Source organism: Meles meles, chromosome X (assembly GCF_922984935.1).
Source record: "Meles meles chromosome X, mMelMel3.1 paternal haplotype, whole genome shotgun sequence".
NCBI lineage: Eukaryota > Metazoa > Chordata > Mammalia > Carnivora > Mustelidae > Meles > Meles meles.
Genome location: NC_060087.1, coordinates 62,613,178 through 62,640,861, shown reverse-complemented (window position 1 = coordinate 62,640,861; position 27,684 = coordinate 62,613,178). Strand labels below are relative to the sequence as shown.

The following is a 27,684-nucleotide window of genomic DNA, read 5'->3' as shown; positions in this document are numbered from 1 at the left end:
TACAAAATATGTTACAAATTGGCACACTTAAAAATATACAAGATTTTGTAGGCGTCTTAAGAGTGATCCTTAAGCTTTATACTTCAATTGACTCTACAGATTATTTATAAAGCTTAACTCTGAAAAGAAAAGGCAAACAATTTCCTAACATTTTAAAGTTGCAGTGTCATATGTCAAACAGAAACTTAAGTTACATTCATAAAAAGGGCCTCTAACATGTTTATTTTGAATTTCCTTAAATGTTTAAAGGGCTTGGGAGAGGACAACAATGGAGATAATAGTTTCTTTAGCACCATAAATCAGTATTCTACCAAAGAGGTGCATTCAGCTTTATGGAAATTAAATTAAGGACTAGTACATTCAAAACTGTAGGCAGCAAACTCTAGTCAGTGCTACAGGTATCCCAGTAGAGCATTTTAAGCTCTCCACCCTCCTCACTGGGAGTCAAAAACAAAAGCCCTCTTCTAGTTTTCATTCTAAGCTTTTTCTTTTGTGCTGTAAAACCAGGTATCTCTGACAGAAGCAGAGTGATTTAAACATCTTTCTTCTTTCTGAAGGGGATGTCTAAGACTCAGAAACGACTGAGCCTGATAGATGGAGAAACATCCTTTCCATTTTATGTTGAGTGGTTCTTTTCGACTTACCCAAATACTGATTTTTAAAACCTCATTCACATCATACACTTTGTACTAAGCTTCTTTCCTTTACATTGTCCTTCTCCAATGTTTCATCTCTTAGTTATGATTCTGAAATGAAGAGTACATCTCAAGTATCATGTAGCTGCAATGGGAGCTCTGCTTCATGACTGTAGCTACTGTTTAATGCTCTGAGTAAAAAATGTGCCTTGAAGTGTAGCCTGTGTACTGCCATCAAAATATTCCCATGCTGGCTGAGGACCTTCAAGTTGATGACAGTGTTTCCCAAGTTAAAAAGCACAGCTAAATTTTTCCCCCTTATTTGTGTCCTTGAGAAACCTTTACAAGAATCCCTGGCCTACATTGTGTTGACAAGATTCCTATTTATCCCTAGTTACTAAAATGTTTGTTTGGTACTAAACCTTCTAAATATATTGTTGGGCTTGGTGAATTTTATGATTAGAAAATAAATCTCATATTAATTTTATTTCATAAAAGGACATATTCCTATAATAAGCTATCATTTAAAAATCGTAAATAAAAATAAAACTCCGGAAATTAGATAACTTCTTAATAATCCAGGAGAAAACAAACATTTATAGATCTAGCACTAGTTAGGACTAGCTAGTGCTCCATTCTCCTCTTCAGGGCAGAAACTCAGCTCTCTTCAATTCTTGGAACTGTTCTGAGAGCATCTGTAAATTGAAGATGTGGCAGATCTGCATCAGACAGGTTCAACTTGGTAAGAGCAAGCTTGTTTAAAAGGTCCTTGGATATGGTTTTTCTCCTTTAGGCAATAAATGCTCAGCAGGACCCACTAAAACAGAAATTCACTAGAACTGCAGAACCTCACATAACAGGACATAAGATGCTAACCAGAGCTGTTCACAGCTTTTGAAGCTTCCTTTATGCTTCTCTCTCTTACATACATGCTCAACCCCTTCCCTGTCCCTCCCTCCCCCTGCACACATACAGATGCATCTCAGCAAGGAAAAAGTTCAGAGAAGGTGAAAGTTGTCACAAAAGCCCACCTAGCACCAAAGACTTCAGGGAGATGGCTAAAGAAGTGATGGTCAAGGTAGTGCAGGAGGTTTGAAAAGATTTAGGAGAAGGTAAGGCCTTAACACATAATTGCACAGAATAATAAGAAGTCAGAAGAGAAAGCTGAGAGGAAGCAGCATATGTGAGGAAGCTGGTATATGAGACGCTGGAGAGGCCATTGGTTTAAGCCAGTTATCACAGCCCAAACATAACCCCCAAAGTCTCAAAGAACCTCGGTCAAGGCTACTATTTCAGCACCCTCTCCACATAGTCTAGCACCTAACCAGGGCAGAAAGGGGATCAGACATATTTTTACAGACTTTCAAGGAAAAGGGGTTTCCAACTTTCCTTAGTAATGTGATATAATTTTCTCTCTCCCTCTCTCTCAATCTCTCTCTCTCTCTCTCTCTGTGTGTGTGTGTGTGTGTGTGTGTGTTGAAAGTAGCCAAGATAATTAAAGGTGAGAAGGTTGCCCTCTGAAGTTCTAGAAGTAGCCCGGCTAAGGTTCTTAAACTCTGACACTTTGAGGAGGTGGAGTATAAGATTATGAAGGAAGAAAAATTCCAAGATCAAGGACTGAAATTAAATAAGAATAATGGAGAATACCATTTCCAGGAAAATAAATATTAAATGGGATTCTGTTGAGGAAGCATTAATAGGAAGCAGTGTCTCAGAGAGATGTTAGAAGGGAGTGGCAATCACAAATTTCAGACCAAGGAAAATTCCATATATCAGACTTGAAATGTCAGTGATAGGGCAAAACACTATTTTTGTATCAGTCGTCCTCACTCCACTAAGGCAGATGGTTGAAAAAGGGGTCTCCAAAAAGCCAGGCCTACTATGTTGTGACAGGAAGAAAAAAAATTATGAGCACTGACAGGACCAAAAAGTCCATAAAAACTAAAACACTCAGAACACAATGTACTGAGAGGATATTAAGTGAAATTAAGAGAACAAGCATCTTCTGCATTGTCCTATTATTCATTAATCAAGTTTAGTTTCTTGTTATGTTTTAGTACAAAGTGATTGATTACAAGTCACTGACACATATGTAAAAAACGTATAATGTACTGTAGTAGGCCATTAAAACTGGTACTTTAACATGTCAATTCTCTTTGGAGAAAGGGATGAACCATGCCCTACAATTGGTCCCTAATGGGCTCCATAGGAGCAACAGAAAGAGTATCCATTTCCAAAGGACTTGTGATAGCAAGTTCTGACAAGGAAACTGTTTCTGAAAGTTTCAGGTTGTCCTTCTACCCCACCCCCACCCCATTTTCCACAGCTGAACTGAGAAAAACTGGGACAACTCCTCCCATTTTTTTTTATAAAGCACATTGTATCCATGGAACATTTTCTTTATTTCTTTAATTGCCACCTTTTAATTACATAGAGAGCACTCCATTCCTGTAAGTGACTTTGAGGTCTGGAGTCTTGGGGATCATAATACAGGTAGAGTTGGTGATTCTAAACCTAAAGTAGCTGCAAAACTGAACAAACAAACAAACAAAAAACAAAAATAAAACAAAATCAATTTCCTAAGAACCAGGCATAGCATTAAGCATAAACAGCTAGCTCTCAGAGTGGAGAAATAGAAGAAAGTGTTCCAGTCTGATTGTTTTCCATTCTGGATGGCAGCTGTAGAGTAGGAGACATGTTTCATCTCGTGCCTTTCCATTAAGTAATTTTCGAAGACTCACCACACACAGAGCATCAAAGCCTAGGAATAGGCCTGAAGCAACCTCACAAAATGCTCCTCACCCACTCATTCCCACAGAGACACACAATCACACCACCAAAAACACAGGCTTGTTCATTTTACTACCTAGTTATAAGTAGTAGAGCAGGCTGGTGAAAGGAATCATGGACTGGAAAGTGTATGTACTTATATATGTGACAGGCTTCCTTCCATTTCTCTCTGACTACTTTCAAATGTTACTTTTCTGTTTGTGAATATATTTAGGTGGCAATGACTAGGTAGGTTTATATTTTGCTTAAATTTTTCCTTTTGAAACATCTTCCTTTTTTTTAAGTTTCCCTTTCCCCCACCCACTTATTCTCCACCCTCCCACCCACAGCCTATATATTCACAAGTTAATAGGTTAGTAACAGTATTAGTAAGAATAGTAAGAGTAACAACGACAACAACCAACAACATTAATAATATCAATCCCCTATATCTGTATAGCACTTTACGATCTACAAAGCGCTTTTACATCCATTATCTCATCTGTGCCATAATGCATCAGTCATCAGACACACGGGCCTTCAACTGTGCAAGGAAAATAGATCAAATGTTAGAAGTCAAGTGGTGAATAAAGGGGAAGAAAAAGCAACACTAGTAGTGTTGGAGCTGTGAACTTTAAAGACAAAAGGGGGAAGGGCAGAATAAAAATTTGATTTCAAAAATGTATATAAAAATTGAAATTTGTTTAGTGTTTGGCATCAAATACTAGTCATCCTCAGACTAAGTATATATGGCCCTGATTAGTTGTTACCACAAATTGTTCAGCTTAGCTAATATGTATACATAACTCATAAGAGTTGAACTGAGATGCCTTAACATTTTCTTTATGTGACATTGGCATTGCAAGATTAAACATTGAAAGAACACTAAAGCCATGATATGAAATGCACTTTTGACAAAACATTTATGAAACTACTTAAATAAAAGCAATCTATGTACTTCATTTGTCATTAGTGTTGATTTTATAACTATTTTATAATTTATCCCAGACTATTATAAAATATATAAAACTGAGATATAAAGTATCAGCAATATAACTTTCCACTTTAAATAATTTTCAGCTACAGATTTTGCTTTTAGAAAACAAACTTTAAAGCAGCTGTTTTGTTTCCTTGTAAAAGGTTCTGTAAATGCATATAGTAGGTCCCTGATGGACTTAGCTGTTGTGACTTCCAGACTTTCTCAACAATTGAACTGTTAGACAATGGAACAAACAAAACTTTATTGTGCCTTATTTAATTGTATGTTTCCACACAGGACAGCAGAGTTTAAAATTTCAAAATAATGTATGTATGCATATATATATATATATATATATATATATATATATATATATCCATCCATTAAGGAGCTTTAAACTGTGGAGTGAATCTGTGAGATGAGGTAAGGAAATTTGGCACATTTCAAACAGTATCCTTTAAGTTTTGGTAAATTGTGTAACACAACATATTTTTCCACTGTGATCTATAGGTGCTATCCACATAAGTGGGGGTGGTTAATAGCAAGAATCACTGGAATGTTTCTAATAAATCAACAGGGACAAGATCCCCAAATACTCACAACCAAATGTTGATATAGAAGTAAAAATATATACAATACAGTCACTTGTTTGTAGTTTGGCACAATGTTTTCCTTTTCTTCCTTGGGTAAATAGTGCATAAACTACTTGTGCAACTGTATGACTTTTGAAGTCTTTTACATAGAACATTAGATTAAAGTTTGCTTCCAAAGACTTATTCCCACACTTCAAAATTCTTTTCTTTAAGCACTTACATGTCAACATACATACCACAAGGCATATTTTGAAAGAAATAAAACACAAACATCAAATGTCTTTCTGGAAAATGTGAGTTTCTTCTTCAAACACAGGTAAAACCCAAAATGCTGTTTCTGCTTTTAGGAGATTGTAGTCGGAATCCCTGCAGAAAAACCAAACAATTTATGCCACCTTAGTTAGCTTTAGTGTATGTCCCAAAAAGGGATCATACAACCTAAATTTGTTTACATCATACTAAATGCTGTATGATGCAGAAAGAGATATAGATACGGGGGCACTAGAAAGCACTCCTAATTGCCACACGATGAGGTTTTGTTTTCCAATTATGCTCTTTTTGCTTAAATGATCTTGCCCTTTTGTCTATATAACTTTTTGATTCTGTTGTTCAAAATGTTTTTTCCTGCAAAGCCCTTCCCTTCCCAAAATCATTCAAGAGCATGTTTTAGTTCTATTTTCTCAATTAGTAAAAACTAATGCTGAATAGCAGAAAAAGTAGTCTCGTTAGAGTTTATCCCTAGCTAAGCCACAACAAAATTGCCCAATTTTGGGGGTGGCTTAAAGGTATAGGGATTTTCATGCACTTTTTTTCTTTTTAATTTGAAAAAGAAGGGAATGGGACAGTTTCTTTCATGCAAACTTTTGCTTTCAAGAAGGAAAAAATGAGGGACTGTGGACTTAGCAGGTAGTAGGAAAGCTAAGGGTATACCATCTCAGCCATTTTGGTGCAGTATTACCTCAGTTTTTCAAAAGAAGCTGTCCCAGCCTCATCCTTGTGGACCTGTTCTCGCTCCATGCACTTTCCCTTACACTTCTCATCTCTCAGGGCCTTGGAGCTGGATTTGTGACGATATAACTTTTTGTGTGTTGGTCCATTATTGCCTAAAGTGCTCGGGTTATTATACTTTTTATCAAAGAAGGCAGAGCGAGAGTCCTCATAACCATGTATGTTTGCACGACCAGGATCACCTATCGCTGCTTTCCCATTGCTTTTACTCACACCCTTGATGGACCTGTGATTCTTAGTGGCTCCTGGGGACCCACTGTTGACCTTTTTCTTAGATTCCTGTGGTGTCCCAGCCAATATTTTGAGGGTTTTTAATTTTAGGCTATTAGACTCTGGGGAGTAAAATATGTTGGGGTCTCCGTGGCGCTCCATGGGTTCCCAAAGGGGCTCTATGGAGGCCATCATGAATCTCTGTACATCTGCCATACCAGAGGCAATGTTGGACAAGATATAGGAAGGCTCCTGAAATTCTCGTTGATCATCATCAAGGAGGTTATTGGTGTTGGTTCCCATGTTCAGGTCACTCCAGACAGGGCTACTGTCTTTCCCCAAAGTCCAATCTCCAGAAAGTCCCTTTTGACTTGGCATCTTCATGGAGGCCACAGGGCTACCATGTTGGATACATTCAGCCAATGTCTTCCCTGTGGAAGATACGTTGTTGATTTGGCCTCCCCCACGGCCAATGCCAATTTGCATTTTCTCCCCGTTGATTGCAGCCATATATTTCCCTTTCTTTGTTGATTTAGGGGTCTGGCGGGAGGGTTTGCCAGATGGCTTTTCAATCCCTTTGTTGTTGGCTTTGAGAGATTTTTTCCTGGTGTTTTTCTGAGAAGAGCTCTGGTTCATAGCCCCACTCTTGTTGGGTGAACTTTTCTTTCTTGATTTTGACATTTTGATGTTAGTACTCATTTGACCAGATGGATCATTAAGCGTTGATAGGCAAGGAGTTTTTTGGAGCAGGCTGACAGAATCCTCATCATTGAACATATGGAACTGAAACTGATGGTTATTTAAAGTAAATCCATCATCCACTTGGACCTGCCGTGAAAGGGTACTGCAGTCCCACTTGATTTTCTCCATACTGCTCAATGGTCCTGGGACACCCTCTTGGAACCCCTTCAGTGTTGCTAGTGTCTTGATATTCTCACATCTGGTAATTTGAGGTGAAAGACTGGGGGTGTCAGGTGGAGACATCTCTGAGAGAGATGAGTGGCGGAATTTGTCAGGAGTGAAGTTGGAGATATCCAGGAGGTCGGTGGACTCCTTTAATGGTGTTATCTCATCAATGCTCTGCTGGATCACCAGCTTGGGGCTGCAGTGGGCCAGGAAATCATCAGTAATATCATCGTCACCATCTTTTTCACAGGATTTCAAGCTTAAGGAGCAATAATTGCTTGAGTTGACAGAGAGTGGAGCCATTGAATCAAAGCTAAAGAGCCGGTCATCATCCATATTGGCTGGGCCCTGCTGGAAAGGAAAGCATATCTCTCCATTATTAAAGTGACATAATTGATAAGAGTCATCAGATGGGAGTTGAGTGTCTTGCGCAGAGGCATACAGGACCTTGTTGCAATTACTGCCACCACTATTGAGGCAGATTCGATTGTATGTTGTAACTGTGAGGTTATTTTCCATGGAGACTACTTGGGAGACTCCAAATTCATTAGATTGGGTTGGAGCTATCTCCCTTGAGACTTCAGCCATGAATTCCTGGGCGCCAGAAGTAGGCTTGTTGGGCCACATATTTCCATAGTTGCTTGATTCTATTTTGAAGTTTTGGGATGATTGCTGCAGCTCAGACTCAGAGGGTGAGGAAAGCACACAGTCCTGGGAAGGCTGGAGAGGCACAAAAGATTTTTCTGTTTGATTGAGGCTGCCTTCATTTTGCTCTGGAGAATGGTGAGCAAAGTATGATATACCAGTATTATTTGACAAATCAGAAGCATCTAACAATGTCTGCAGATACCCTCCAGGGATAACAGGTATATTGGTGGCAACGTTAGCAGATGATAAAGGCATTTCAGAAGAGCAGGTGGTTGGTAAGAAAGTAGAATCCTTAACAACTTTTGCCTCATGAAATTCAGATAGATGAGAATTGTTTGAGGTCCCAGGAATATCTTCATTCTTTAAATCAGCCGTAGAGCGTTGATCTTCCAAAAGAGGGCTGATTTGAACACTTGGCTTGTTTTCTTGCCCAGCTTTGATTTTCTTAGATTTTAACCTGGCTTCACTTTTAAATTTGATTTTGTTGAGCACTTTCCTCTCTGGTCCCTTAAATCCTGCATCTTGGGCTTTGACTTTCACTGAGTCAGGGCCTGTAACATCATTTAAATGTGATCCACTTGCGCAGCTGGGGACAGCTAAAGGTGCTGACTTCACTGTACCTTTCAGGCCTCCATCTTCTTTACGAGTACTACCTTGCCTCTGATCACTACAGAATGAAATCTGCTTACCACTTGCTGAAGTTTCCACAGATGGGATTCTTTGAATCCTGTGCCTATTGCCAAGTTTAGATTTTCGTTTGCGAGCAGGTGGCAGGAATGACACCTCAAAGCTACCTGTTTCAAAGTTTTGTTTTTGGCATAAGGGTATCTTGTTGGAGTCGGTGTTGTTGTTTCTCTGTTTTTTCTTCTTCTGCCAGAAGCCCTTCAAGGGGGCCAGCTTGGCATATTTATTGAGCTGATTCTCACTTAAATTAACTGTTGTCTCACTGGAATCTACCCTACCCAACTTCACCAGCATATTTTTCTCACCTTTAAAGCGATTGATGATGATATATTTGATAATAACAGGAGGCTCCTTACGGGTTACTTTTCTTCTCTTTTTGGGACACCATTCATCATCATCTTCCTCTTTGGAACCACCTGGCAGCCATTCCTTCCTCTCATTTACTTTTTCACCTTCTAGTGAGTCAACATCATATAGATAATCTTCACTGTACCTGACTTTTCTCTTGGCTCGCAGCCCATAGTTCTGCTGGGAGGAGGTGCTGCCAGGATTAGTGTCCCGAGCCATATAGCGGCTACAGTCCTTGATCTCCCCCATGGCATCATAAGAGACCTCAATGAAGGAACTGTCATCACTGAAATTCCCCGATGCCTCCAAGGAATTGGCAAGATGGCTGTGCTTTGGATTCTTAAATTGCCCTACTTCAGTCCCACTGCATGGTTTATTTAAGGCTGATTTTTCTCCATTATCCTTTTCATCCTTTTTCTCTATACCCTTGTCTTCCTGTCCCTCTTCTTTGCCTTTCTTCTTGTCCAAGTTTCTATCTTCCTCCCCCCAGATGATATTCACATCAGGGGCCTTGAACTGGGAAAGATCACTGTTCTGCTTCAGGACCCCACTCTTAGACTCTCGCTTGGGGCAGGTAGTAAATACACTGGGGAAAAAGTTGAATTGGGCATCCTCCTGCATTAGAAGGGTGGTCTTGTCTCTAACATTGTCTTGGAAGGACTCATATCGAATTTTCAAGGAACAGACGTCACTGCCCAGCGTTGACTCATCATCATCAAACATGTAGTTATCCACATCTTCTTCAGAGAATAAGTTGACAGACAGCTCATTTTTGGAACAGAGGTCAAGTAGTTCAATCTTACTCTCACTAATGAAAGTCTCAAAGTAACCCCAATCTTGATTGGAATTTGCCAGCAAAGCCTCTTCCGTATTACACTTGTCTAACAATAATGCCTCATAATAACTTTTCTGAGCTGGATCCTCCAAGTCGATGTCAGACTTCTCAGCTTCCCGTTTTTCTCCTGCCCTTGATTTGTGCAGAGGAAAGCCTAGGAGCTGGTCTGAGAGCAGCTGCTCTCCATATTTCATGTTTTCTCCAGCATTAATACACTGAATCCCTATATCAGAAACTGCACAGGTTTCATAATCCTTATTTAGATCACCAACTTTCAGACTGATCCCAGGCTCAGGATCTACTGCATCCTTGGATTCCATGAAGCAGCCCAAACAAGTCCGGCTTGGCTGCATGAGGCAGTCCCCATTCAGAGCTGACATGCTTGCAGGCTCCATTATGGCAAATGGAGCTTTCTCACACTCATTGGGCAGTGACCATGTATGCAGGCTTTTTGCAACACCAGATGTAAGAGAAATGGCATTCACAGAAGCACTATTAGCAGCATGCTCAGGTGCTTCAATTAGCCCCAAAGGAGATGGAGGGTTCTGCATACAAGGTTTCTTAGAAGGCAGAGGCAGGAGACCCCTGGGATACATCAGGGTCTCTTTTTGAACCACGGGTATAGGCTGGATTGGTGCAGTTGCTTCTAGAGCTCCCAATGACTTTATTGTCACATCCTGGTCCTCTGAATCTGGAGAAAAGGTAAAGAAATGATCATCTTAGACCACACTCATGAACTCTCTTTCCTTTGATCAGTTTCCCTTGATCAGCTTATATAAGCTTGATCTTATATAAGCTAAGGCTCAACTTCTCTGGCTTTAAACTAAAAACTACAAAGTTAAAGAATAACCCTGATTTTATATTGAACATTCAACCAAGTGAAAATTAGTATTTCTTTAGAGTAAGCTTTTTCTTTAGACACAGAGTTCTCTTCGGAATAAGGAGATAATTGGTCTGCTTGATTAATTGGAAAGTCAAGGTTTTCAGGGTGGGAAAATGATCAGGTGGGATAGTTGTGGTTTTGAGCTATAAAGCTTAGTCCAATCATTCAGACTTCTATTCTGGAAGCTCCTCTGTATTTAGATGTTCCAAGCCACATATCAGAGCATATTTCTAATTCACTATGAATTCTGAGGAACTCAAGTATTCATCTGACAGAGATGATTTGCAAGAGCAAAGTGTCTGGATTGGATAACCCTTACAGACTTTTCTATCCCAGTTAGAAATTTGGTGGAATAAAATTTAGGATTAATATCAATCTCAGATGCATCCTAGACTTAACCTGCCTCAAGTGTCTGTTTTGTGGATACAAAAAATCTACAGTAATAACAAAGGACTACTAGGAGAGATAGTATATACTATAATTAAATTCTCTTACCATTTTCTTTGACCCCATTAATCAGAGTGTTTTCTCCATTGGCTGAGGCAACAACAGCCTTATCTTGTTGGTTATCCATGAATGTAACCTCTTATTGTTTCATTCCAAGTCCAAATGCTGTTCAACCTGCACATTTTAAATATATAATGTTAGTCATTAATGTATTTTTCTCTGTTTTAAGGTTATTTCAGTTAGAGAGGTCTTAAAAGGCTCACTGGAATTTACATTTCCAGACTTTGTTTCTATTGGTTTTTTTTTTGTTTGTTTCATTGTTTATACTCACTATATAAATCAGTTTTTAAAATTTTATTTAAATTCAAGTTAGTTAAAATATAGTGTAGTATTGGTTTCAGGAGTAGAATTTAGTGTTTCATCACATACATATAATACCCAACAAGTGCCGTCTTTAACACCCGTTGCCCACGTAGCCCATCTCCCACCCACCTCCCTCCATCCACCCTGTTTCTTCTCTTAACTGTACAGTATGTTATGGTTTGCCTCCCTCTCTGTTTTTATCTTATTTCAATTTTAAACTTATAATTCATTCAAACATCCTAAGTACTTCTATCCTCTCTAGGCTATCATACTACTCATAATGGAAATCTGAAGAAGCAGGCAAACTTACACCTTCTTCCAGATAAGAATGTATTTAACCTATTCATGGCCATCCAGTTAGAAAGGATTCAAAATGAAGTCCAGAGTGACCTGAGATAACAAATGTATGCATGTAGTGATTGGGTTTATTTCTGTTTGCCTCATTTCCACTTCAGATGATCTAAAACTCTTCAAAAACAAGGCAATTCATACATACACACACATACACATCACATTCAGCTTTTCTCTCTCTCTCTGTCTTAAAATTTGACTGCTAAGGATGGAAAGAGGTAGAGAATTTCTTTCTCGGTTTCTCAACTTTCGTGACCTTAACTCTTTTATTGACAAATATTCCTCTGAACCCAGCAGGATTTTAAAATTTTGCTACAAAGAAAATCTGAAATTTCTGAAAAGGTCCCTACATCACCTGGTATTTTTAGGGCATAGAATACCTATCTATAGCCCCTTTTCTCCTGCCCACCTACCTGGGTGGTAGGTATATGAAAAACAATAGAAAACAAGGCCACCTGAAATGGAGTTGTCTACCACATGCCATCACAACATGTGGTAGACATATAAATCTTTATTTATTATAGCCCCCCTTTTTCCTAGACCTTCTTCTCAGCAAAATATCCATCCCTGTATTAAAAACACAGACTTCAGGGTGCCGGGGTGGCTCACTTGGTTAAGTGTTCAACTCTTGATTTTGGCTCAGTTCATGATTTCAGGGTCCTGGGATCAAGCCACACGTTGGCCACTGTGCTTAGCAGGAAATTTGTTTGAGGATTCTCTCTCTCCCTCTCAATGTGCCTCTCTCTCCCTCAAATAAATAAATAAATCTTTTTAAAAAAAAGGAGAGACTGCTGATGGCCAAGCAGCTATTAGAAATATCTCAAATGTATACTTACTTATCCTATTACATGAATAAACCATAAAAGGTAGGTACAAATTTGATGAAACAAGAAGCAGTAAGGAGAATTTTACATGATTCATATCTCTATGATATTTTACCTATTTCTTTACCTGTAAAGTAAGAAGTCTGTATTGGGCAACCACCCAGTTTTAAAAATGTCAGATAGTCCTGAGTTTTCTGGAACATTTATATGTCAGAATTGCCAAACTTTCTTCTCATTTTATACATGACCTGACTTGAGAGTAGTCAATAAACCGCAGGGAAAGGAGTAAGATATGCTTACTTGTATTTACACAAAAAGAAGGGCTGGGGATTTCTAAAAAGTGGAGAGGAGTGGCTAGCAAATCCAAAGTCCCCATCCCTTGGCAAGAAGGGCTCATTTGTGGTGGAACTGAATATACAGATCAGTTGATTGAGCCTGTGCTTCATATAGAATCATATGGGTCAGATGGAATCATACTAGTATCATGGATTCCTCTGTGAAATTTTTTTTTAAGAAACTCAGTGGAGGGGCTCCTGGGTGGTTCAGTCGTGTCTGCCTTCAGCTTGTGTTATCCCAGGGTCCTGGGATTGAGCCCTGCATTGGGCTCCTTGCTCAGTAGGGAAGCCTGCATTTCCATCTCCCTCTGCCTGCTGCTCCCGCTGCTTGTGCTCTCTCTCTATATATATATATAAAAATAAAAAAAGAAATTTAAAAAAAGAAAAAAGAAACTCTATTGGAGGGTGCCTGGGTGGCTCAGTCGGTTAAGTGTCTAACTCTTGATTTCAGCTCAGGTCATGATCTCAGGGTCATGAGATGAAGCCCGGCATCTAGTTCCATGCTGGGTGTGGAACTCATTTAAATTCTCTCTTTCTCTCTCCCTCTGTGCCACCCTGCTCATGCATGCTCTCTCTAAAACAAAACAAAACAAATTAAAACAAAAGCAAACTCAACTGAACTTCAGGTATCATTTTACTCTTCCTTAACATCTCCCGTTCACTAACTCCATCTTGGCAGGACTTGAAAAAGGTCAAATTATTTGTGGATTTCAACCATTTAGTGCTTTATTGTCCCTTATGCCTAAGGCTAATTACAAGGAAGTCTATTTTTATCACCAGGAAGACCAAGGCACAGAAAAAAATATATAAAATAAGGTCACAAAATAACATAATAGGAATCTATGACAGAAACTCAAGTATCCTGACTAAGAGACCAAGTGTTTTTTTCTTAAAACACAAAATGCCTTCTCTATAAATCTTACCACTTCCAACCCCTGACCAAAACAAAGATGTAGAAATATAAGTTTTCACATGTTATTGATTTATACTTTCACCCTCTTTCAGGTAATAAAATAAAGACAGTTGCTTCAGACAAGTTAATTTATTAACTAATTATTAGTAAAAATTAATATACCATAAAATATATGCAGGAGCAATATATTTAAGTGTCAATAATTATCCAATGTTGTCACACAAGACAAGAACACTATGTCAGGGGATGTGTTAGTGCCATTGTAAGTTTTCTCTGGGGTATTATATTTCTAAGAACATAATTTTCCTCTAATAGAAAACTGATCAGGTACCCAGGATTTATGGTTCTAATTTAAAGGGAATCATAAAGGTTTGAGAATAGAAGAAAAACACTTTGGCATGAAATAAAGAAGACGTGGATTGGGGTATGGGAGCTTCATGAGTTGGAAAGGGGAGAGTAAGAGAATGAATGAATACCCACCAGGTGCTAGGCTGGATATGGTTATAGATGTTGTCTCATTTTGTACTTATAATTATCTTGTAGGATTAGCTCTAGTAGATTCACATTTTCTTCAAAAGGGAAAACTATTATAGATACTAAACTTAATGATTATCAATTATTTGATCCTGTTCTGCAGAGTTAAAAGGCTAAACCATGGTCCTTTTCCATATCTTTTCAACGCTCAGCTTTGAGACAACTTAAATCAAATATTTTCCCATATTTTTATTTATTTATAACCTGGCTGCTTATAAAAAAGGATTTGGGAGAGGGATTATAATTTTGTATAGTAGTAATACAAACAGTTCTTGGTTTGCTTTAGCTTTTCCCCATTGTTCAACATTTTGGAACAACAAATTTTGTGGGGCTTTAAAAATCTATTTTGAGCTAAAATTGATTAGCACTTTTGGAATTATGTACAAAAATTTGCTTTGCTGATCATGGTAAACCATGCAGTGTAATGGCAATGGAATAACATTAGCATGGAGACTGGTATTTCGAAGCAAGGAAATGTTCAATTAAACTGGAAAAGCAACCCTGCCTAACTTTCCTTCCCCTCAGTTGGGCCTGAAAGGGGTCTCATATATCCTGCCCCAGTCAGCTGCTATGTTCCTCTCCAAAGTTCTTTAAGCCTCAGATCTCAGAGTCCAAGTGACCAGCCCTGGCATTTGTGCTGTCCCTGACTTCTGGAAAAAAAAAAAAAAAGCAAGGCAAGAAAGTAAATCATGTTACTGTCTATGGACCTGGGATAAGATAATCTTTGGGGTTTGAGTAGTGCTGATCTTCAAGATACCAGTTTAAATCAATTCAACAAATTGACTAGGTACCTTTTGTGGTAATGGTAGTGTACCAGGCACTGCAGTGGAAAAGACAGGTGGATGAAACTACATCCTTGTTCTCAAGGCTCTCAGCGTCTATTGGGGGAAGAAAGCCATAAACAAATTCTAATTAATGTATAATACACTGAAAGAGAAGCAAAAAATTTTACAGGAGTTCCAAATGGAGAGAACTCTTCCACTTCTAGAGAGGAGGGGAATCAGAGAAAGCTTTACCAGTAGCAACAGCATTTGAGATGGACCTTCATGGATGGTCTTTCAGGAGGTGAAGATGGGGAAGTATAGAAGAAAGACTTCCCAGACTGAAGGAACTTCATGAAATGCCATGAGTCTCTACCCACTCTAGTTTATCCTCTAAACAACTGCTTCAGAATTAATAGGTCTGACAACTTGCCTTAAATATTTCTGCTTTGACTTGAATATAACACCCCTCTCAATCAATCCTCAAGCTCTCAAGCTATGTTCTCCTTTCATTCTATTTACCTCTCTTTATATTTCTAAATATTCTAGCTATCTCTGCCCCCCTTAATATGATAGATTATTTTTTGTTTCCAAGTATCTTGCACTTGATATTCTCTCTATCTGGAATGTTTTCCCCACCCTCGTCCCTTCCCCTATGCCTTCTATTCTTTCCCCTTCCAGCCTTCCTTTCACCTCCCTTTTCTATTCCCTGATCAATTTTTTTCTTGATACCTTCCTTGATTCTCCCCACCCAAACAAAATTAGTATCTTCTCTGCATTCCCAAACAACATTGATCTTTGTCTTGATCACCTTATATAAACATGACCTCTTTATATCTGATTCCCTCAATAGACTTAGCTCCCTTCACCTCCACAGGGTGTAGCTCATACATAGTGCTTAGCACATTGTATGTACTCTGTAAAAGTTGGTTAGACACTTATGTTGAATCACAGAAAAATATGGGGGAAAATTCAGTGAATAGTAAGCATTTGGCTAAAAAATTAGGTATACACAAGAAGATATAACTGAAAAGAGCTTTACTGTGGAGGCCACCTCAATCTTAATTCAGGAAGACACTGAATGGTTTTGAGTAGGACATTAGGACCAGTGAGAGTAGGAGAATCAGAGAGGTAGGGAAATAGGTTAGGAGACAATGTTAAGGTGTAAGAAGTCAAGAAAATTGAATTAAGGAGGAGAAAATAGGAATGGGAAGATGTTATATTTGAGTTATATTATAGAGGTGTGTTTGGAAAATAAATGTGGGAGGTAAGGGGGTAGGAGTCAGCATATGCAGAGAAGGGAGAGATCAAGGAATTAACAGATGTTTGTGAAAGGAGCATTAGAGATTGCTGGATTCCAGGCCAGAGTAGCCTCAGAAATACAGGTGCCAGTATCTTCATAAGAATAAAATAATGTAAGCAGTAAGTCCAATCATCAGGTCCAACATAGATAAGGAAGCTGTCAAGGGTCTTAGCTGTCATACTGAAAAGGAGGAAACTGACCAGCAAGTTGTTATAGATGGGGAATCTACAAGTTTAGTTAGGGACTGAAATGGAGCAAGGAGATGGTATTGCTGTAGCAAACAGGTCCGGAGAAGGTTTCCGGGCTAGCCTCACCAAACTCTGTCTAGTCTGACTTCCCAATTCAATTTCAGTCAGTATGATGGATGACAGAATCAGCAATAGTCCAGAGAACACACTTTTATCCATAATGTTGCTTAGCTAATTCCATTTTCTATACTTGCCAGGATTTCAAGATACTAGGTTAGAAATATGGAAGTATGATGCTTTTAAGTACAGAAAACATGCTTAAATTAGGAGCCATGTGAGTTTAAAAATATTAAGGGTGAGAGATGGATGAAAAAAAGATAATCACAGTTAAACTAAAGAATTCTATATAACTCAAAAGTATAGTATAAATCTATTTCATCTCTCATTATAAAGATTCCAAACTCAAAAGATATACACAAAACAACTCTTACAGAGTGTTGTATGCTGTACAACCACTTACTAGTTGGGTGTCCTCAGGCAAACTCCTTCCCCTCTCTGGTACTAAATATTATTAGCTATACATTAAGGGAATTGAATTAGATTATATTTAAGGGCTCATCTAGCTTTTTAAAAATTAAAATTTATTTAATTTTTTTGAGATTAAAATTACATGTGCAAGAAAAAAATCCACACAAAGGAAGAGTTCTGATTTAAGTTTTGTATGATTCTGAGATGAGCCTATAATGTATATCTGAGGGAAATCTTTACTGTCTTCCATCTCCTGTCCCTTCCTGTGTTCCTCTGATTTTTGTACATTCCGACCCCCAATCCTATCAGAGATAGCAAATAGGGTGCTGCTGGTGGTGACAGGGCTCTGTATATTCCACATGCCTTCATTTTTGGCAGCCACCAATCTGGGGGGAGGGCTTCTTTGCTGTCAGGCTCCTGCAGAGTACCTATAGTGACTGCATTTTTGTCCTAGAACAGAGGCTCAACACTTGGGGGTCTCTTCTCCGACTTTTCTTTTCTCCCTTCACCTATTATTCTTTTTTTTTTTTCTCATTTTATTTATTTTTTCAGCGTAACAGTATTCGTTCTTTTTGCACAACACCCAGTGCTCCATGCAAAACGTGCCCTCTCCATTACCCACCTATTATCTGCACCATCCTTTGGGACATCACTCTAAAGAGATTTCCAAAAAGAGCAAGTGCGTAAGACCATAAATCATTGAGAAAGTATGTAAAAATGCATTGTCTATGTTAAAGCTCTAAGCCAATGCCATAAAACCCAATATTCAATAAGACTTGAAGTAGAGTTAGAAAGAAACAAACAGAGGTACTCATGCACTCAAGTCAGGAATAGTCAACCTCCTTACTAGTTTTAATTTCTAAACTTTTAGACCATAGGTAGCTCCATTTCATGGGCACATCTGAGTACCTTTGCCTTTGCAAGTTAATTTTATTTTTAGGCCTTCTCCCGCTTACTTTCTCTCTCTTTTTCTAACCTCTTTTCTTACTACTAATCTATCCCGTTAATTGAATTTTATTATTTTTAAAATTTTAAAATTTATTTATTTATTTATTTATATTATGTTATGTTAGTCACCATATAGTACATCATTAGTTTTTGATGTAGTGTTCCATGATTCATTGTTTGCATATAACACCCAGTGCTCACTGCAATACATGCCCTCCTAAATACCTATCAGTGGGCTAACCCATGCCCCCCCTCACACCACCCCTCTGAAACCCTCTGGTTGTTTCCCAGACTCCAGAGTCTCTCATGGTTTGTCTCCCTCTCTGATTTCCCCTCTTTCCTTTCCTTCTAATGTCCTCCATGCTATTCTTTATGTTCCACATATAACTGAAACCATATGATAATTATCTTTTTCTGCTTGACTTATTTCACTTAGCGTAATCCCCTCTAATTCCACACATGTCAATGCAAATAGTGGGTATTCATCCTTTCTGACGGCTGAGTAATATTCCATTGTATATATGGATCACATCTTCTTTATCCATTCGTCTGTTGAAGGACATCTCGGCTCCTTCCACAATTTGGCTATTGTGGACATTGCTGCTATGAACATTGGGGTGCATGTGTTTCTTCTTTTCACTACATCTGTATCTTTGGGGTAAATACCCAGTAGTGTAATTGCTGGGTTAGAGGGTAGCTCTATTTTTAACTTTTTGAGGAACCTCCATACTGCTTTCCAAAGCGGCTGTACTAACTTGCATTCCCACCAACAGTGTAAACTTGAATTCCCAACCAACAGTGTAAACAAAGCTGGAGGTATCACATTGCCTGATTTCATGCTGTATAACAAAGCTGTGATCACCAAGACAGCATGGCATTGGCACAAAAATGGACACATAGATCAATGGAATGGAATAGAGAGTCCAGATACGGACCCTCAACTCTACAACTAATCTTCAACAAAGCAGGAAAAAAATAGTCAATGAAAAAATTCTCTTCAATAAATTGAGCTGGGAAAATTGGACAGTTATACACAGAAGAATGAAACTCGACCATTCTCTTACATCATACACAAAGATAAACTCTAAAAGGATGAAAGACCTCAATGTGAGACAGGAATCTATCAAAATCCTAGAGGAGAACATAGGCAGTAACCTCTTCAACATTGACCACAGCAACTTCTTTCAAGATGTGTCTCCAAAGGTAAGGGAAACGAATGCAAAAATGTATTTTTGGGACTTCATCAAGATAAAAAGCTTCTTTATCTTCAGGGTGAGGGTTTTAGAAGGGATGGGGGTGGGGAATGGGTGGGTCTGGTAATGGGTATTACGGAGGGCACAGATCACATGGAGCACAGGGTGTTATACAGAAACAAAGAATCATGGAACACTACATCAAAAACTAATGATGTACTGTATGGCGACTAACATAACATAATAAAAAGAAGATAAAAAGCTTTTGCACAGCAAAGGAATCAGTCAACAAAACAAAGAGGCAACTCATGGAGTGGGAGAAGATATTTGCAAATGACATAACAGATAAAGGGCTGGTATCCAAGATCTATAAAGAAGTTCTCAAACTCAACACCCAAAAAACAAATAATCAAGTCAAAAAATATGCAGAAGACATGAACAGACACTTTCCAGAGAAGACATACAAAAGGCTAACAGACACATCAAAAAATGTTCAACATCATTAGCCATCAGGGAAATTAAAATCAAAACCACATTGAGATGCAACTTTACATCAATTAGAATGGCAAAAATGAACAAGTCCAGAGACAACAAATATTGGACAGGATGTTGAGAAAGTGGAACCCTTACACTGTTAATTGAATTTTCAAAATGCTATTAAATTCTTTTCAGAAATATAATCACTAAAGTCAAATATACAATGGAATATTACCAGCCATCAGAAAGGGTGAATACCCACCATTTACATCAACATGGGTGGGACTGAAGAGGATTAGGCTAAGTGAAATAAGTTAAGCAGAGAAAGACTATTATCATATGGTTTCACTCATATGTGGAACATAAAGAATAGCATGGAGGACCACAGGAGAAGGGAGGGAAAAATGAATAGGAAGAAATCAGAGGGGGAGATAAACCAAGAGAGACTGGACTCTGGGGAACAAACTGATAGTTATAAAAGGTAGGAGGTGGGGAATGGGGTAACTGGATGATGGGTATTAAGGAGTGCCTGTGTTGTGAGGAGCCCTAGGTGTTATAGAATAAGTGTTACAGAATGAATCATTAAACTGATCTAAACTACATCAAAAACTAATGATGCATTATATGTTGGCTAACTGAACATAATAAAAAAAAAGAAATATAATCATTAAAACACAGGATTAGAAGGATCTTAGAAGATAATCCAATCCCAAACTCCAAGTCCCAGAAAGGGGAAACTACTTGCCCAGTGTCACACAGTGAGTTAGTAATACATACACATCCTTGGAAATATTCCCTATGGCACCATGTTACACATCAGGAGAAATAGAATTTATAAAGAAAAATAACCACTAATTAAAGCACTACTAACTTTTTGTCTTTATTGGAGGAAATGCTGTCAAAAATAGGAGAAATGTCCTTGCTTATCACAAGGGGGAGTCAAAGAGGGTGGGGGAAAAGTCAAACTCCAAATCTAGCTGGGAAGGAGGCACTGCTCTTCTAGCCTCTGGATTCTAGAGCTCGGTGTTTTCACCCTGAAGTGTACCAATCCAAACACCATCTTTCTCCCATTCACACACTCACAGAATGTTCATGTACACTCAAAAATCATAGTGCCTTCTTCTATTGTGGAAGAAGGATGTTGCATACTGGACCAGTTGGAAGACAAGAGGATCTGGGAATTCATTTGATCTGAAAATACTAAACAAATTCAACAATTAGATAATGCCTAGTTAAAATGCTACTTGAAATTTTGAATGGGAGATTGGGGGACCAGGGATACCATGACAAGTAAAAATTTTTGAAGAAGTCCCAAGTGATCACAGTAGTTTCCTTCTATAGTCTTGTACTTATCTCTTACTTCATAGTAAGAAAGCAGAAAATAAGAATATAAATAAACATCAAATTAATATATTTTGAATACCTACAGAATTACAAATATATTTACTCATCTTCTGATATATCAGCCATTTTTAGGTAAGTAGACAAGAATCATCCATAAAGTAAATGAAAACAACACATAAACAAATCCAAAACATCCCTTGAGCAAAAGTGATAGTTAGCCTAGCCCAGGAATTTTGAATCAATCTTAGTCCTATTAGAATCTTCCCAGGGGATGCTGAGCTAGCTGCTGCAGATAAAGGGTGCCTCAGTTTCATTATTCATTAAATCCCTGGTCTTCTTCTTTTTCTATTTTTTTAAATGGCTTTACATTTTTTAAATTTTATTTTATTTTTTTCAGTGTTCCAAGATTCATTGTTTATGCACCACACCCAGTGCTCCATGCAATACATGCCCCGGCCTTCTTTTCTTTTCTTTTTTTTAAAGGATTTTATTTATTTATTTGGCAGACAGAGATGACAAGTAGGCAGAGAGGCAGGCGGGGGGGGGGGCGGGGGAGCAGGCTTCCCGCTGAGCAGAGAGCCCAATGCGGGGCTTGATCCCAGGACCCTGAGATCATGACCTGAGCCGAAGGCAGAGGCTTAACCCACTGAGCCACCCAGGCACCCCCTGGCCTTCCTTTCTAATTTCAGAAATAGGCCCAAGGCTTTCTCAATATATGTACTTGAAGAGGGGCACCTGTCTTCTAGTCTAAGCAGTGAAGAACAGCAAAGTTCAACATCGATGAAAATCTGAGGATCTCGGGCTTAGTTGAGTGCCCTACTTCTTTACCCCTTCTGGCTATATGGAGCTCAGTATAAACAGCTGGTTGGAAGGCTGGAAGTGTCACAAGAATGTGAACATATATTAACTACTTCTGCAATTATTAAATACTTGTTTTTTTTAAGATTTTATTTATTTATTTGTCAGAGAGAGAGAGCGAGTGAGCGAGCGCACAACCAGGCAGAGTGGCAGGCAGAGAGAGAAGCAGGCTCCCCTCTGAGCAAGAAGCCTGATGTGGGACTCGATCCCAGGACCCTGGGATCATGACCTGCGAAGAAGGCAGCGGCTTAACCAACTGAGCCACCCAGGTGTCCCTAAATACTTGTTTTATATGTTAGACTATGCCATGAGGAAAACCAAAATGAGAAACACAAGCTCTACAGCCAAGGCACTTAGAGTTTAGGAGAGGTAAGAGCATACTTGGCATAGCAGGTTATCTCTCAGTGTCGTAAATCTTAGATTGGTTCAAATATTTATTTCTGTATTTTGATTTTACTTTCCAATTATTCTCCTAGCTTTGTCAACCTCCAGGATAGGTTTTCCAGATATTGGTGCAATTGGGATTTGTTTTATCAAAGAAAAAAAAATCCTCCTGGTCCACAGGTCCAAGGCATAGTAAAAATGAACCCATCTTTGATCACTTCATGAAGACAAGTGTAACTTCCCACTCAAGTCTGAACTTGTTCCTATTAAATACATAGCTGCTAAGCAACCCCTAACAAGTGGTAAGACTACTGTTTCAGATCTCACCCCATCTTCAACAAACTCCTTTTGCAGACATGTTTGTAGTAGAGTTTGGCAGTTACCGTTAAACTGATAGGCTGATAGATGCTTGGACCTTTTTACAACCAGACCTGTCATTACCAAAGGTCAGAGGGCCTAGACATTCTCCACAATTAAGCGGACTCCACAAGTTATCTCTTTGTGTAGCTACTTATCTGTAAAGAGAGATACTTTAAGATGAGTTAGAGTATAAAAATACATAGTTTTGACTGCTGCAGAAGTCTTATTCAATACAAGAAAGGAAAATTCAGTAACTCCACAAAATCACTCAGGAAACTAATGCCATATACTTACAAGGTCATGCACCCCCCTCCCATCAGAAGAGTTTTTCTTATACTCCTTTAATTTTACATGGGACCAGGAATGACTATCTAAAAACAAGGGAAAGGATAGGGGATAAGGTGGGGAGACATCAGAAAAGAAGAGAGGTTGGGCCTAAGAATAGATAAGGTCATTCTAGTTAGAGTTCTCCAATAACTTAGGAATCATCTATTACTATTATCTCTCTATTCTGACCCCTAGCAATCTGTTACTGTCACCCATAGCCAATTCAGAAAAACAAAACAAAACAAAACAAAAAACCTTTAGAGTACCAGAGTCTCTGAAATAACCCCCTGGGGTATATTCTCTAACATCCAGCTCACACCAACCTGGCTGATGCCAAAGCCATACGGATAGCATTCTGGGGCCCTGTGCTCATTAAAGTCTATTTAGGAGGCACCCATTGCATGTGAAATTCCAAAGCTCACATTTGCTAAACAGCAGCAGCAGGGCTCTTCCCACTTCCAGCAGCCAAGTCCGCAGTAGGGAAGAACTTACCAGGCTTCTGGAGGTTCAACTACTGATGAAAAAACAAGTCCTGCAGAGGACAAGGATGAGTGCTGTTCCTTCCTAGTGATCTTGGTTTTCTCAGGTTCCTTTGCTATCTTCTCATCTACTGATAGGGTTGAGTGTTTCTTAGAAGGAGTGTTGTTTGCAACTACAGCATCTATTTACCTTTTCTGTGCCAATATCTGGGCTTACTTGCAATCTCTAACCTGCACTGTCAAATAGAGTAGCCCCTAGTAACACATAGCTATTTAAATTTAAAAATAAGTAAACTAAAATTTCAGTTCCTCTATCATATTAGTCATATTTCATGTGCTAATCACAGGCAGCTAGTGGTTATATTGGGCAGCACAGACACAGAACATTTTCAATATCAAAGAAAATTCTATTAGATAGCACTATTATTCTTATTTCCTAATGATCTAGTCACTGTCTTGCACTGTCTTGCACTCTCAGGCAAACAGGATTGATGTTATCATATTCCTGAATTCATCAGTAATCCAAGCAAAGTTTCTTTCTTGCCATTATTCACTTATTTCCATTTATTCCTACATTCTTTCAAACATAGCTATTCTAAGGTGGTGAATATGTATTTTTTGTATGTATTCTTTTAAAAAGTATACTGTTTTATGTGTATATTTTTAAAATTTATGTAATGGTATCATGCTACATATCTCATTCTTTTAATTTTTACTATAGATCATGTTATTAAAGAACCATTCATATGTCTATACATATATCTAATTTGTTGCTTTTATCTGGTACATAGTTCTCTGTAGCATGCACCCATCACATTTTATCTTTTTATTTTCATTATGATAGACACCCAGGATTCCTGGCTTAACACTTTTACTCTTAGCAGAAGTTTCTGGCTTTATAGAAAATCTTCAAAAACAAACAAACAAAAGTACTTGTAATCTTAGTATGTGACCTTTAATTGAGGGTTTCTTAATCCCCTAGAATACATATCCTTGTGCTATCCTTCAATATTCTAACTTACTGGTATCACTCTGCCTGTTATTGATCATTGTCCATTTTTGTTTGGCTCTGGTCTTATATGAAGTTCCATCCTTATTTTTAACTTCAAATAATGGTTTTCCATTGGTCTTTGGCTCTGCTTACCTGGAGTCAGGTTAATTAGTTTATAAAGTCCCTTATTTCCTCTATTTATTTCCGATTCTCCCTGTGGCTCCTATAATTTGCCTTGGTGTCATTCAGGATTCAGGTTGATGGGTAGTTTTCTGGCAAAAGTTTTCACTGAGTGGTGGAGGTTTAGGAATCTAATGGAGACAGGATTGTTGTACTGACAGCCAGAGACATCTAGCGCCTAATGGGAAGTGTTAGCTTGACACACAAGGGAAATAACCTTTTAATCTAGTGCACTATACTTCATTTATTACAGTGTTACCCAGTTTGAAGATGTTATGAAAAAGATCCCCAGAGAGATTTAAGATTTCAAAAACATCTTGAGTTTGAACTTAATTCAACTACTCCAGAAAGTGGAAACAACAGTGGATGACATTTTAGGCACTTCATATACCAGGCACTGTTAGGGCAGATAATGTCATGCCAAATTAGAATGCTTGTCTCCTGGGGAAGGAGGCAGGGTTGGTCAGAAGGAAAGGTTGAGGATATTTTAATCATCTGTCAGTGTTAATGATCTAACATTAAAAATATATTAAAATATATTTTCTATAATACAATATATCAATACATTATATTAATTATACTATATATTATATAACTATATTTATATATATAATTATAATTATGTAATGATGTAATTATATATAATATATATCAATCTACAGACATACAAAGAAAAAAATTAAACAGGGGACACATGATGTCTTTAAGGCAGCAGAAAGAAAGCAAATATATGTTCTAATCAACTTTGATAGAGGATATAGACAAAATGGAACTCATTTAGAGAGAAATATCCAGAAGAAGGGGACCTAAAACTGATGTTAAACTCAGGGAAGAAAATTTAAGAAATGTGTTTCCTGTCTTCAAATACTTGAAGAGCTATTACAAAAAAAGAGAAACTAAACTTGTTTAGTTGGACCACATTAGGAAGTTACTTGAGATAGAAAGACTATAGCTCAACACATGAATCAACAGAGATGTCCAAAGATAAAATGGGTCATGGGGAAAGGGGATGGGGGAAAAAAAGCAATCTCCCTACCACTAGCAATATTCGAACAAAGGCTGGGCAACAGGTAACAGTAAAGAACAAATTTAAACACAGGATGAAGAAGCTGGTCTAGACTCTAATACTTTATGATTAAATGTGACAACAAGAAAATCAGCTGTACAAATCTGAAACAAATTCAAGAAGCTTTTAGAAAGATGTGAAAGAACATACACAAAGCTAATAAAATTAGGTCCTACTCAAGCTATCCAGCCATGTGTGTGAGAAAGAGAATAACAGAAGACATTCCCACACTATGATACCAAGTGTCGTAGCAACAAGGAGCATGACCTGCCCATGGATTCAAGTCATGTTGAGGCATGTTTTTATAGAGGACAGAGAGATTCTGTGGGAACAAGGGGCTTTGACCACTGAAGGAATACTGTAGTTTAAAAAAAATTTAAAAATCTCATATAATTTTTCTCAGCTACAGTCACGACAGTTTTTCAAAGCCACTAAGAGTTATGTAAATTAGTTTAAGTAAATGAGGGTTCTTGCCTTTAACATCTTGGCACTCCCTCCCCTCCCAAACTGAGGGGAAAAAAAGTCATTTCTCCGGGAAGGCTTTGCCACATTTCTCCAGGGCTCTGCCCAGAGATTGAAAGCCCAGTGACATGACACTCCACTTGACTGGATTTTATTGCCTGCTGTACTCTTCTATTTCCCTTTTAGCCCAGACTCAATTATAATCAAGGTTTGCAAAAGGAAAACTACATGCAGTGAAACTGTCATTGTTCTAAACAAGTTCAAATATACCCTGAAAATTAAAACAAAAATCAAATGCCAATGCTATGAAGATACTACCAGCTTCCTCAGAAACGATGAATACAGAGAGAAAAAGAAAAAAAAAACTGCTCTTAGCCTAGCAATGCAGACCCAGTCCTATTTTGTAATATCCCATGATCTCCTGTACCTGCATATCCTATCATTGTTTATGTTTCAGTGCATTTATAACAAATATATCTTAATGTTAATTTCATAAATCTTATTTAGTGGCATATATCTGCTCTAGGTTTCCAAGAAAACAAGTGTACTTTGCTCCAGCTACCCAATAAATTATGACTGTCCACAATTTTCAGTTCTCACCTATGTGTTGACAGGACAAGAGGCACTCTGTGGTCTAGGAAATGGCTCCAGAATGATGGTGGTAGTGACTAGCATTAGAATTGGTTGGCTTGGAATCCTGGATTTCATAAACCAATCTTAGGGCTATAGTTCAAAAGTAGCTACCTGTTATTGTTTGTTATATGTCCCCTCAGTCTCTAATACAGAGTTTAGTAAATGCTTGTTTCATTTCTTTTTCTCTCTTTTACTCTCTACACTTACTTTAGTTCCAGAGGGCAGTGATACATGATATAATAATAACAGTGATAATGACAATAATAACTAATACTTAAATAGTCCTATCTTCCTTTAGAGATGAGTAGAAGTAGGGGTGGGGAAAATAATTAGTATTAAATTAAGTAGGTAGGCTGCCTTCTAGTCCCAGCTCTGCCACTTAGGTCTGTGATGCTGGGGACATCATTTAAATTCTCTGAACTCTGGTTTCCTTGTGTCAAAAATAATAGTTACTGCATAGTGTTATTATGAGAATTAAATGGTTCACATATATAAAGTAATATAACACCTGGCTCATAGTGGGTCATCAAAAGTGATAGTTCTAATATTTTTCTTTTTCCCCACCTCAGAATGCCATTTAAACAATTCTTGACAGTATACTTTTAAATTGGGAGGTGGAATTGCCAGGATCTTGAGATGGTTCAAGACAGGGTGCACAGAAACCAGTGTTCCAAGTAACTCAACAGCTTGATAGAGGAAAACTACCTGAAAGGGGCGATCTGGTCCTTCTCTTATCTTTCCTCTTGATTTCTAAGACTTTTTGTGGAACCAAAAGCAATGCGAGTAGTAAAGTTTCTACAATCTATTTGGTGCCTTCAAAGTGTTGCTGAGCAGAGGGGGCTGCTAAAGTGAAAAACTTTGCCTTCTGCCATGCAGCTGAACTTCCCCATCACTGCACACTGGATGGCTTTACATGACTCTAATATACTCATACTTT

The 27,684-nt window shown here is 38.2% G+C and overlaps 1 protein-coding gene across 1 annotated transcript in view; it reads right to left on the bottom strand.

The window, feature by feature from the left end:
• Positions 1–4,779: 4,779 nt before the first annotated feature.
• NEXMIF (neurite extension and migration factor) overlaps positions 4,780–27,684 on the bottom strand; it is a 38,103-nt gene continuing 15,198 nt past the window's right edge. Inside the window, exons 2-5 of the mRNA XM_045994678.1 lie at positions 15,057–15,143; positions 10,994–11,119; positions 5,935–10,306; positions 4,780–5,342 (exon numbers count right to left, since the gene is read on the bottom strand). Coding sequence (XP_045850634.1) covers positions 5,249–5,342; positions 5,935–10,306; positions 10,994–11,072 — 4,545 coding nt within the window. The 5' untranslated portion in view covers positions 11,073–11,119; positions 15,057–15,143 and the 3' untranslated portion in view covers positions 4,780–5,248. The remainder of the gene's footprint in view (positions 5,343–5,934; positions 10,307–10,993; positions 11,120–15,056; positions 15,144–27,684) is intronic.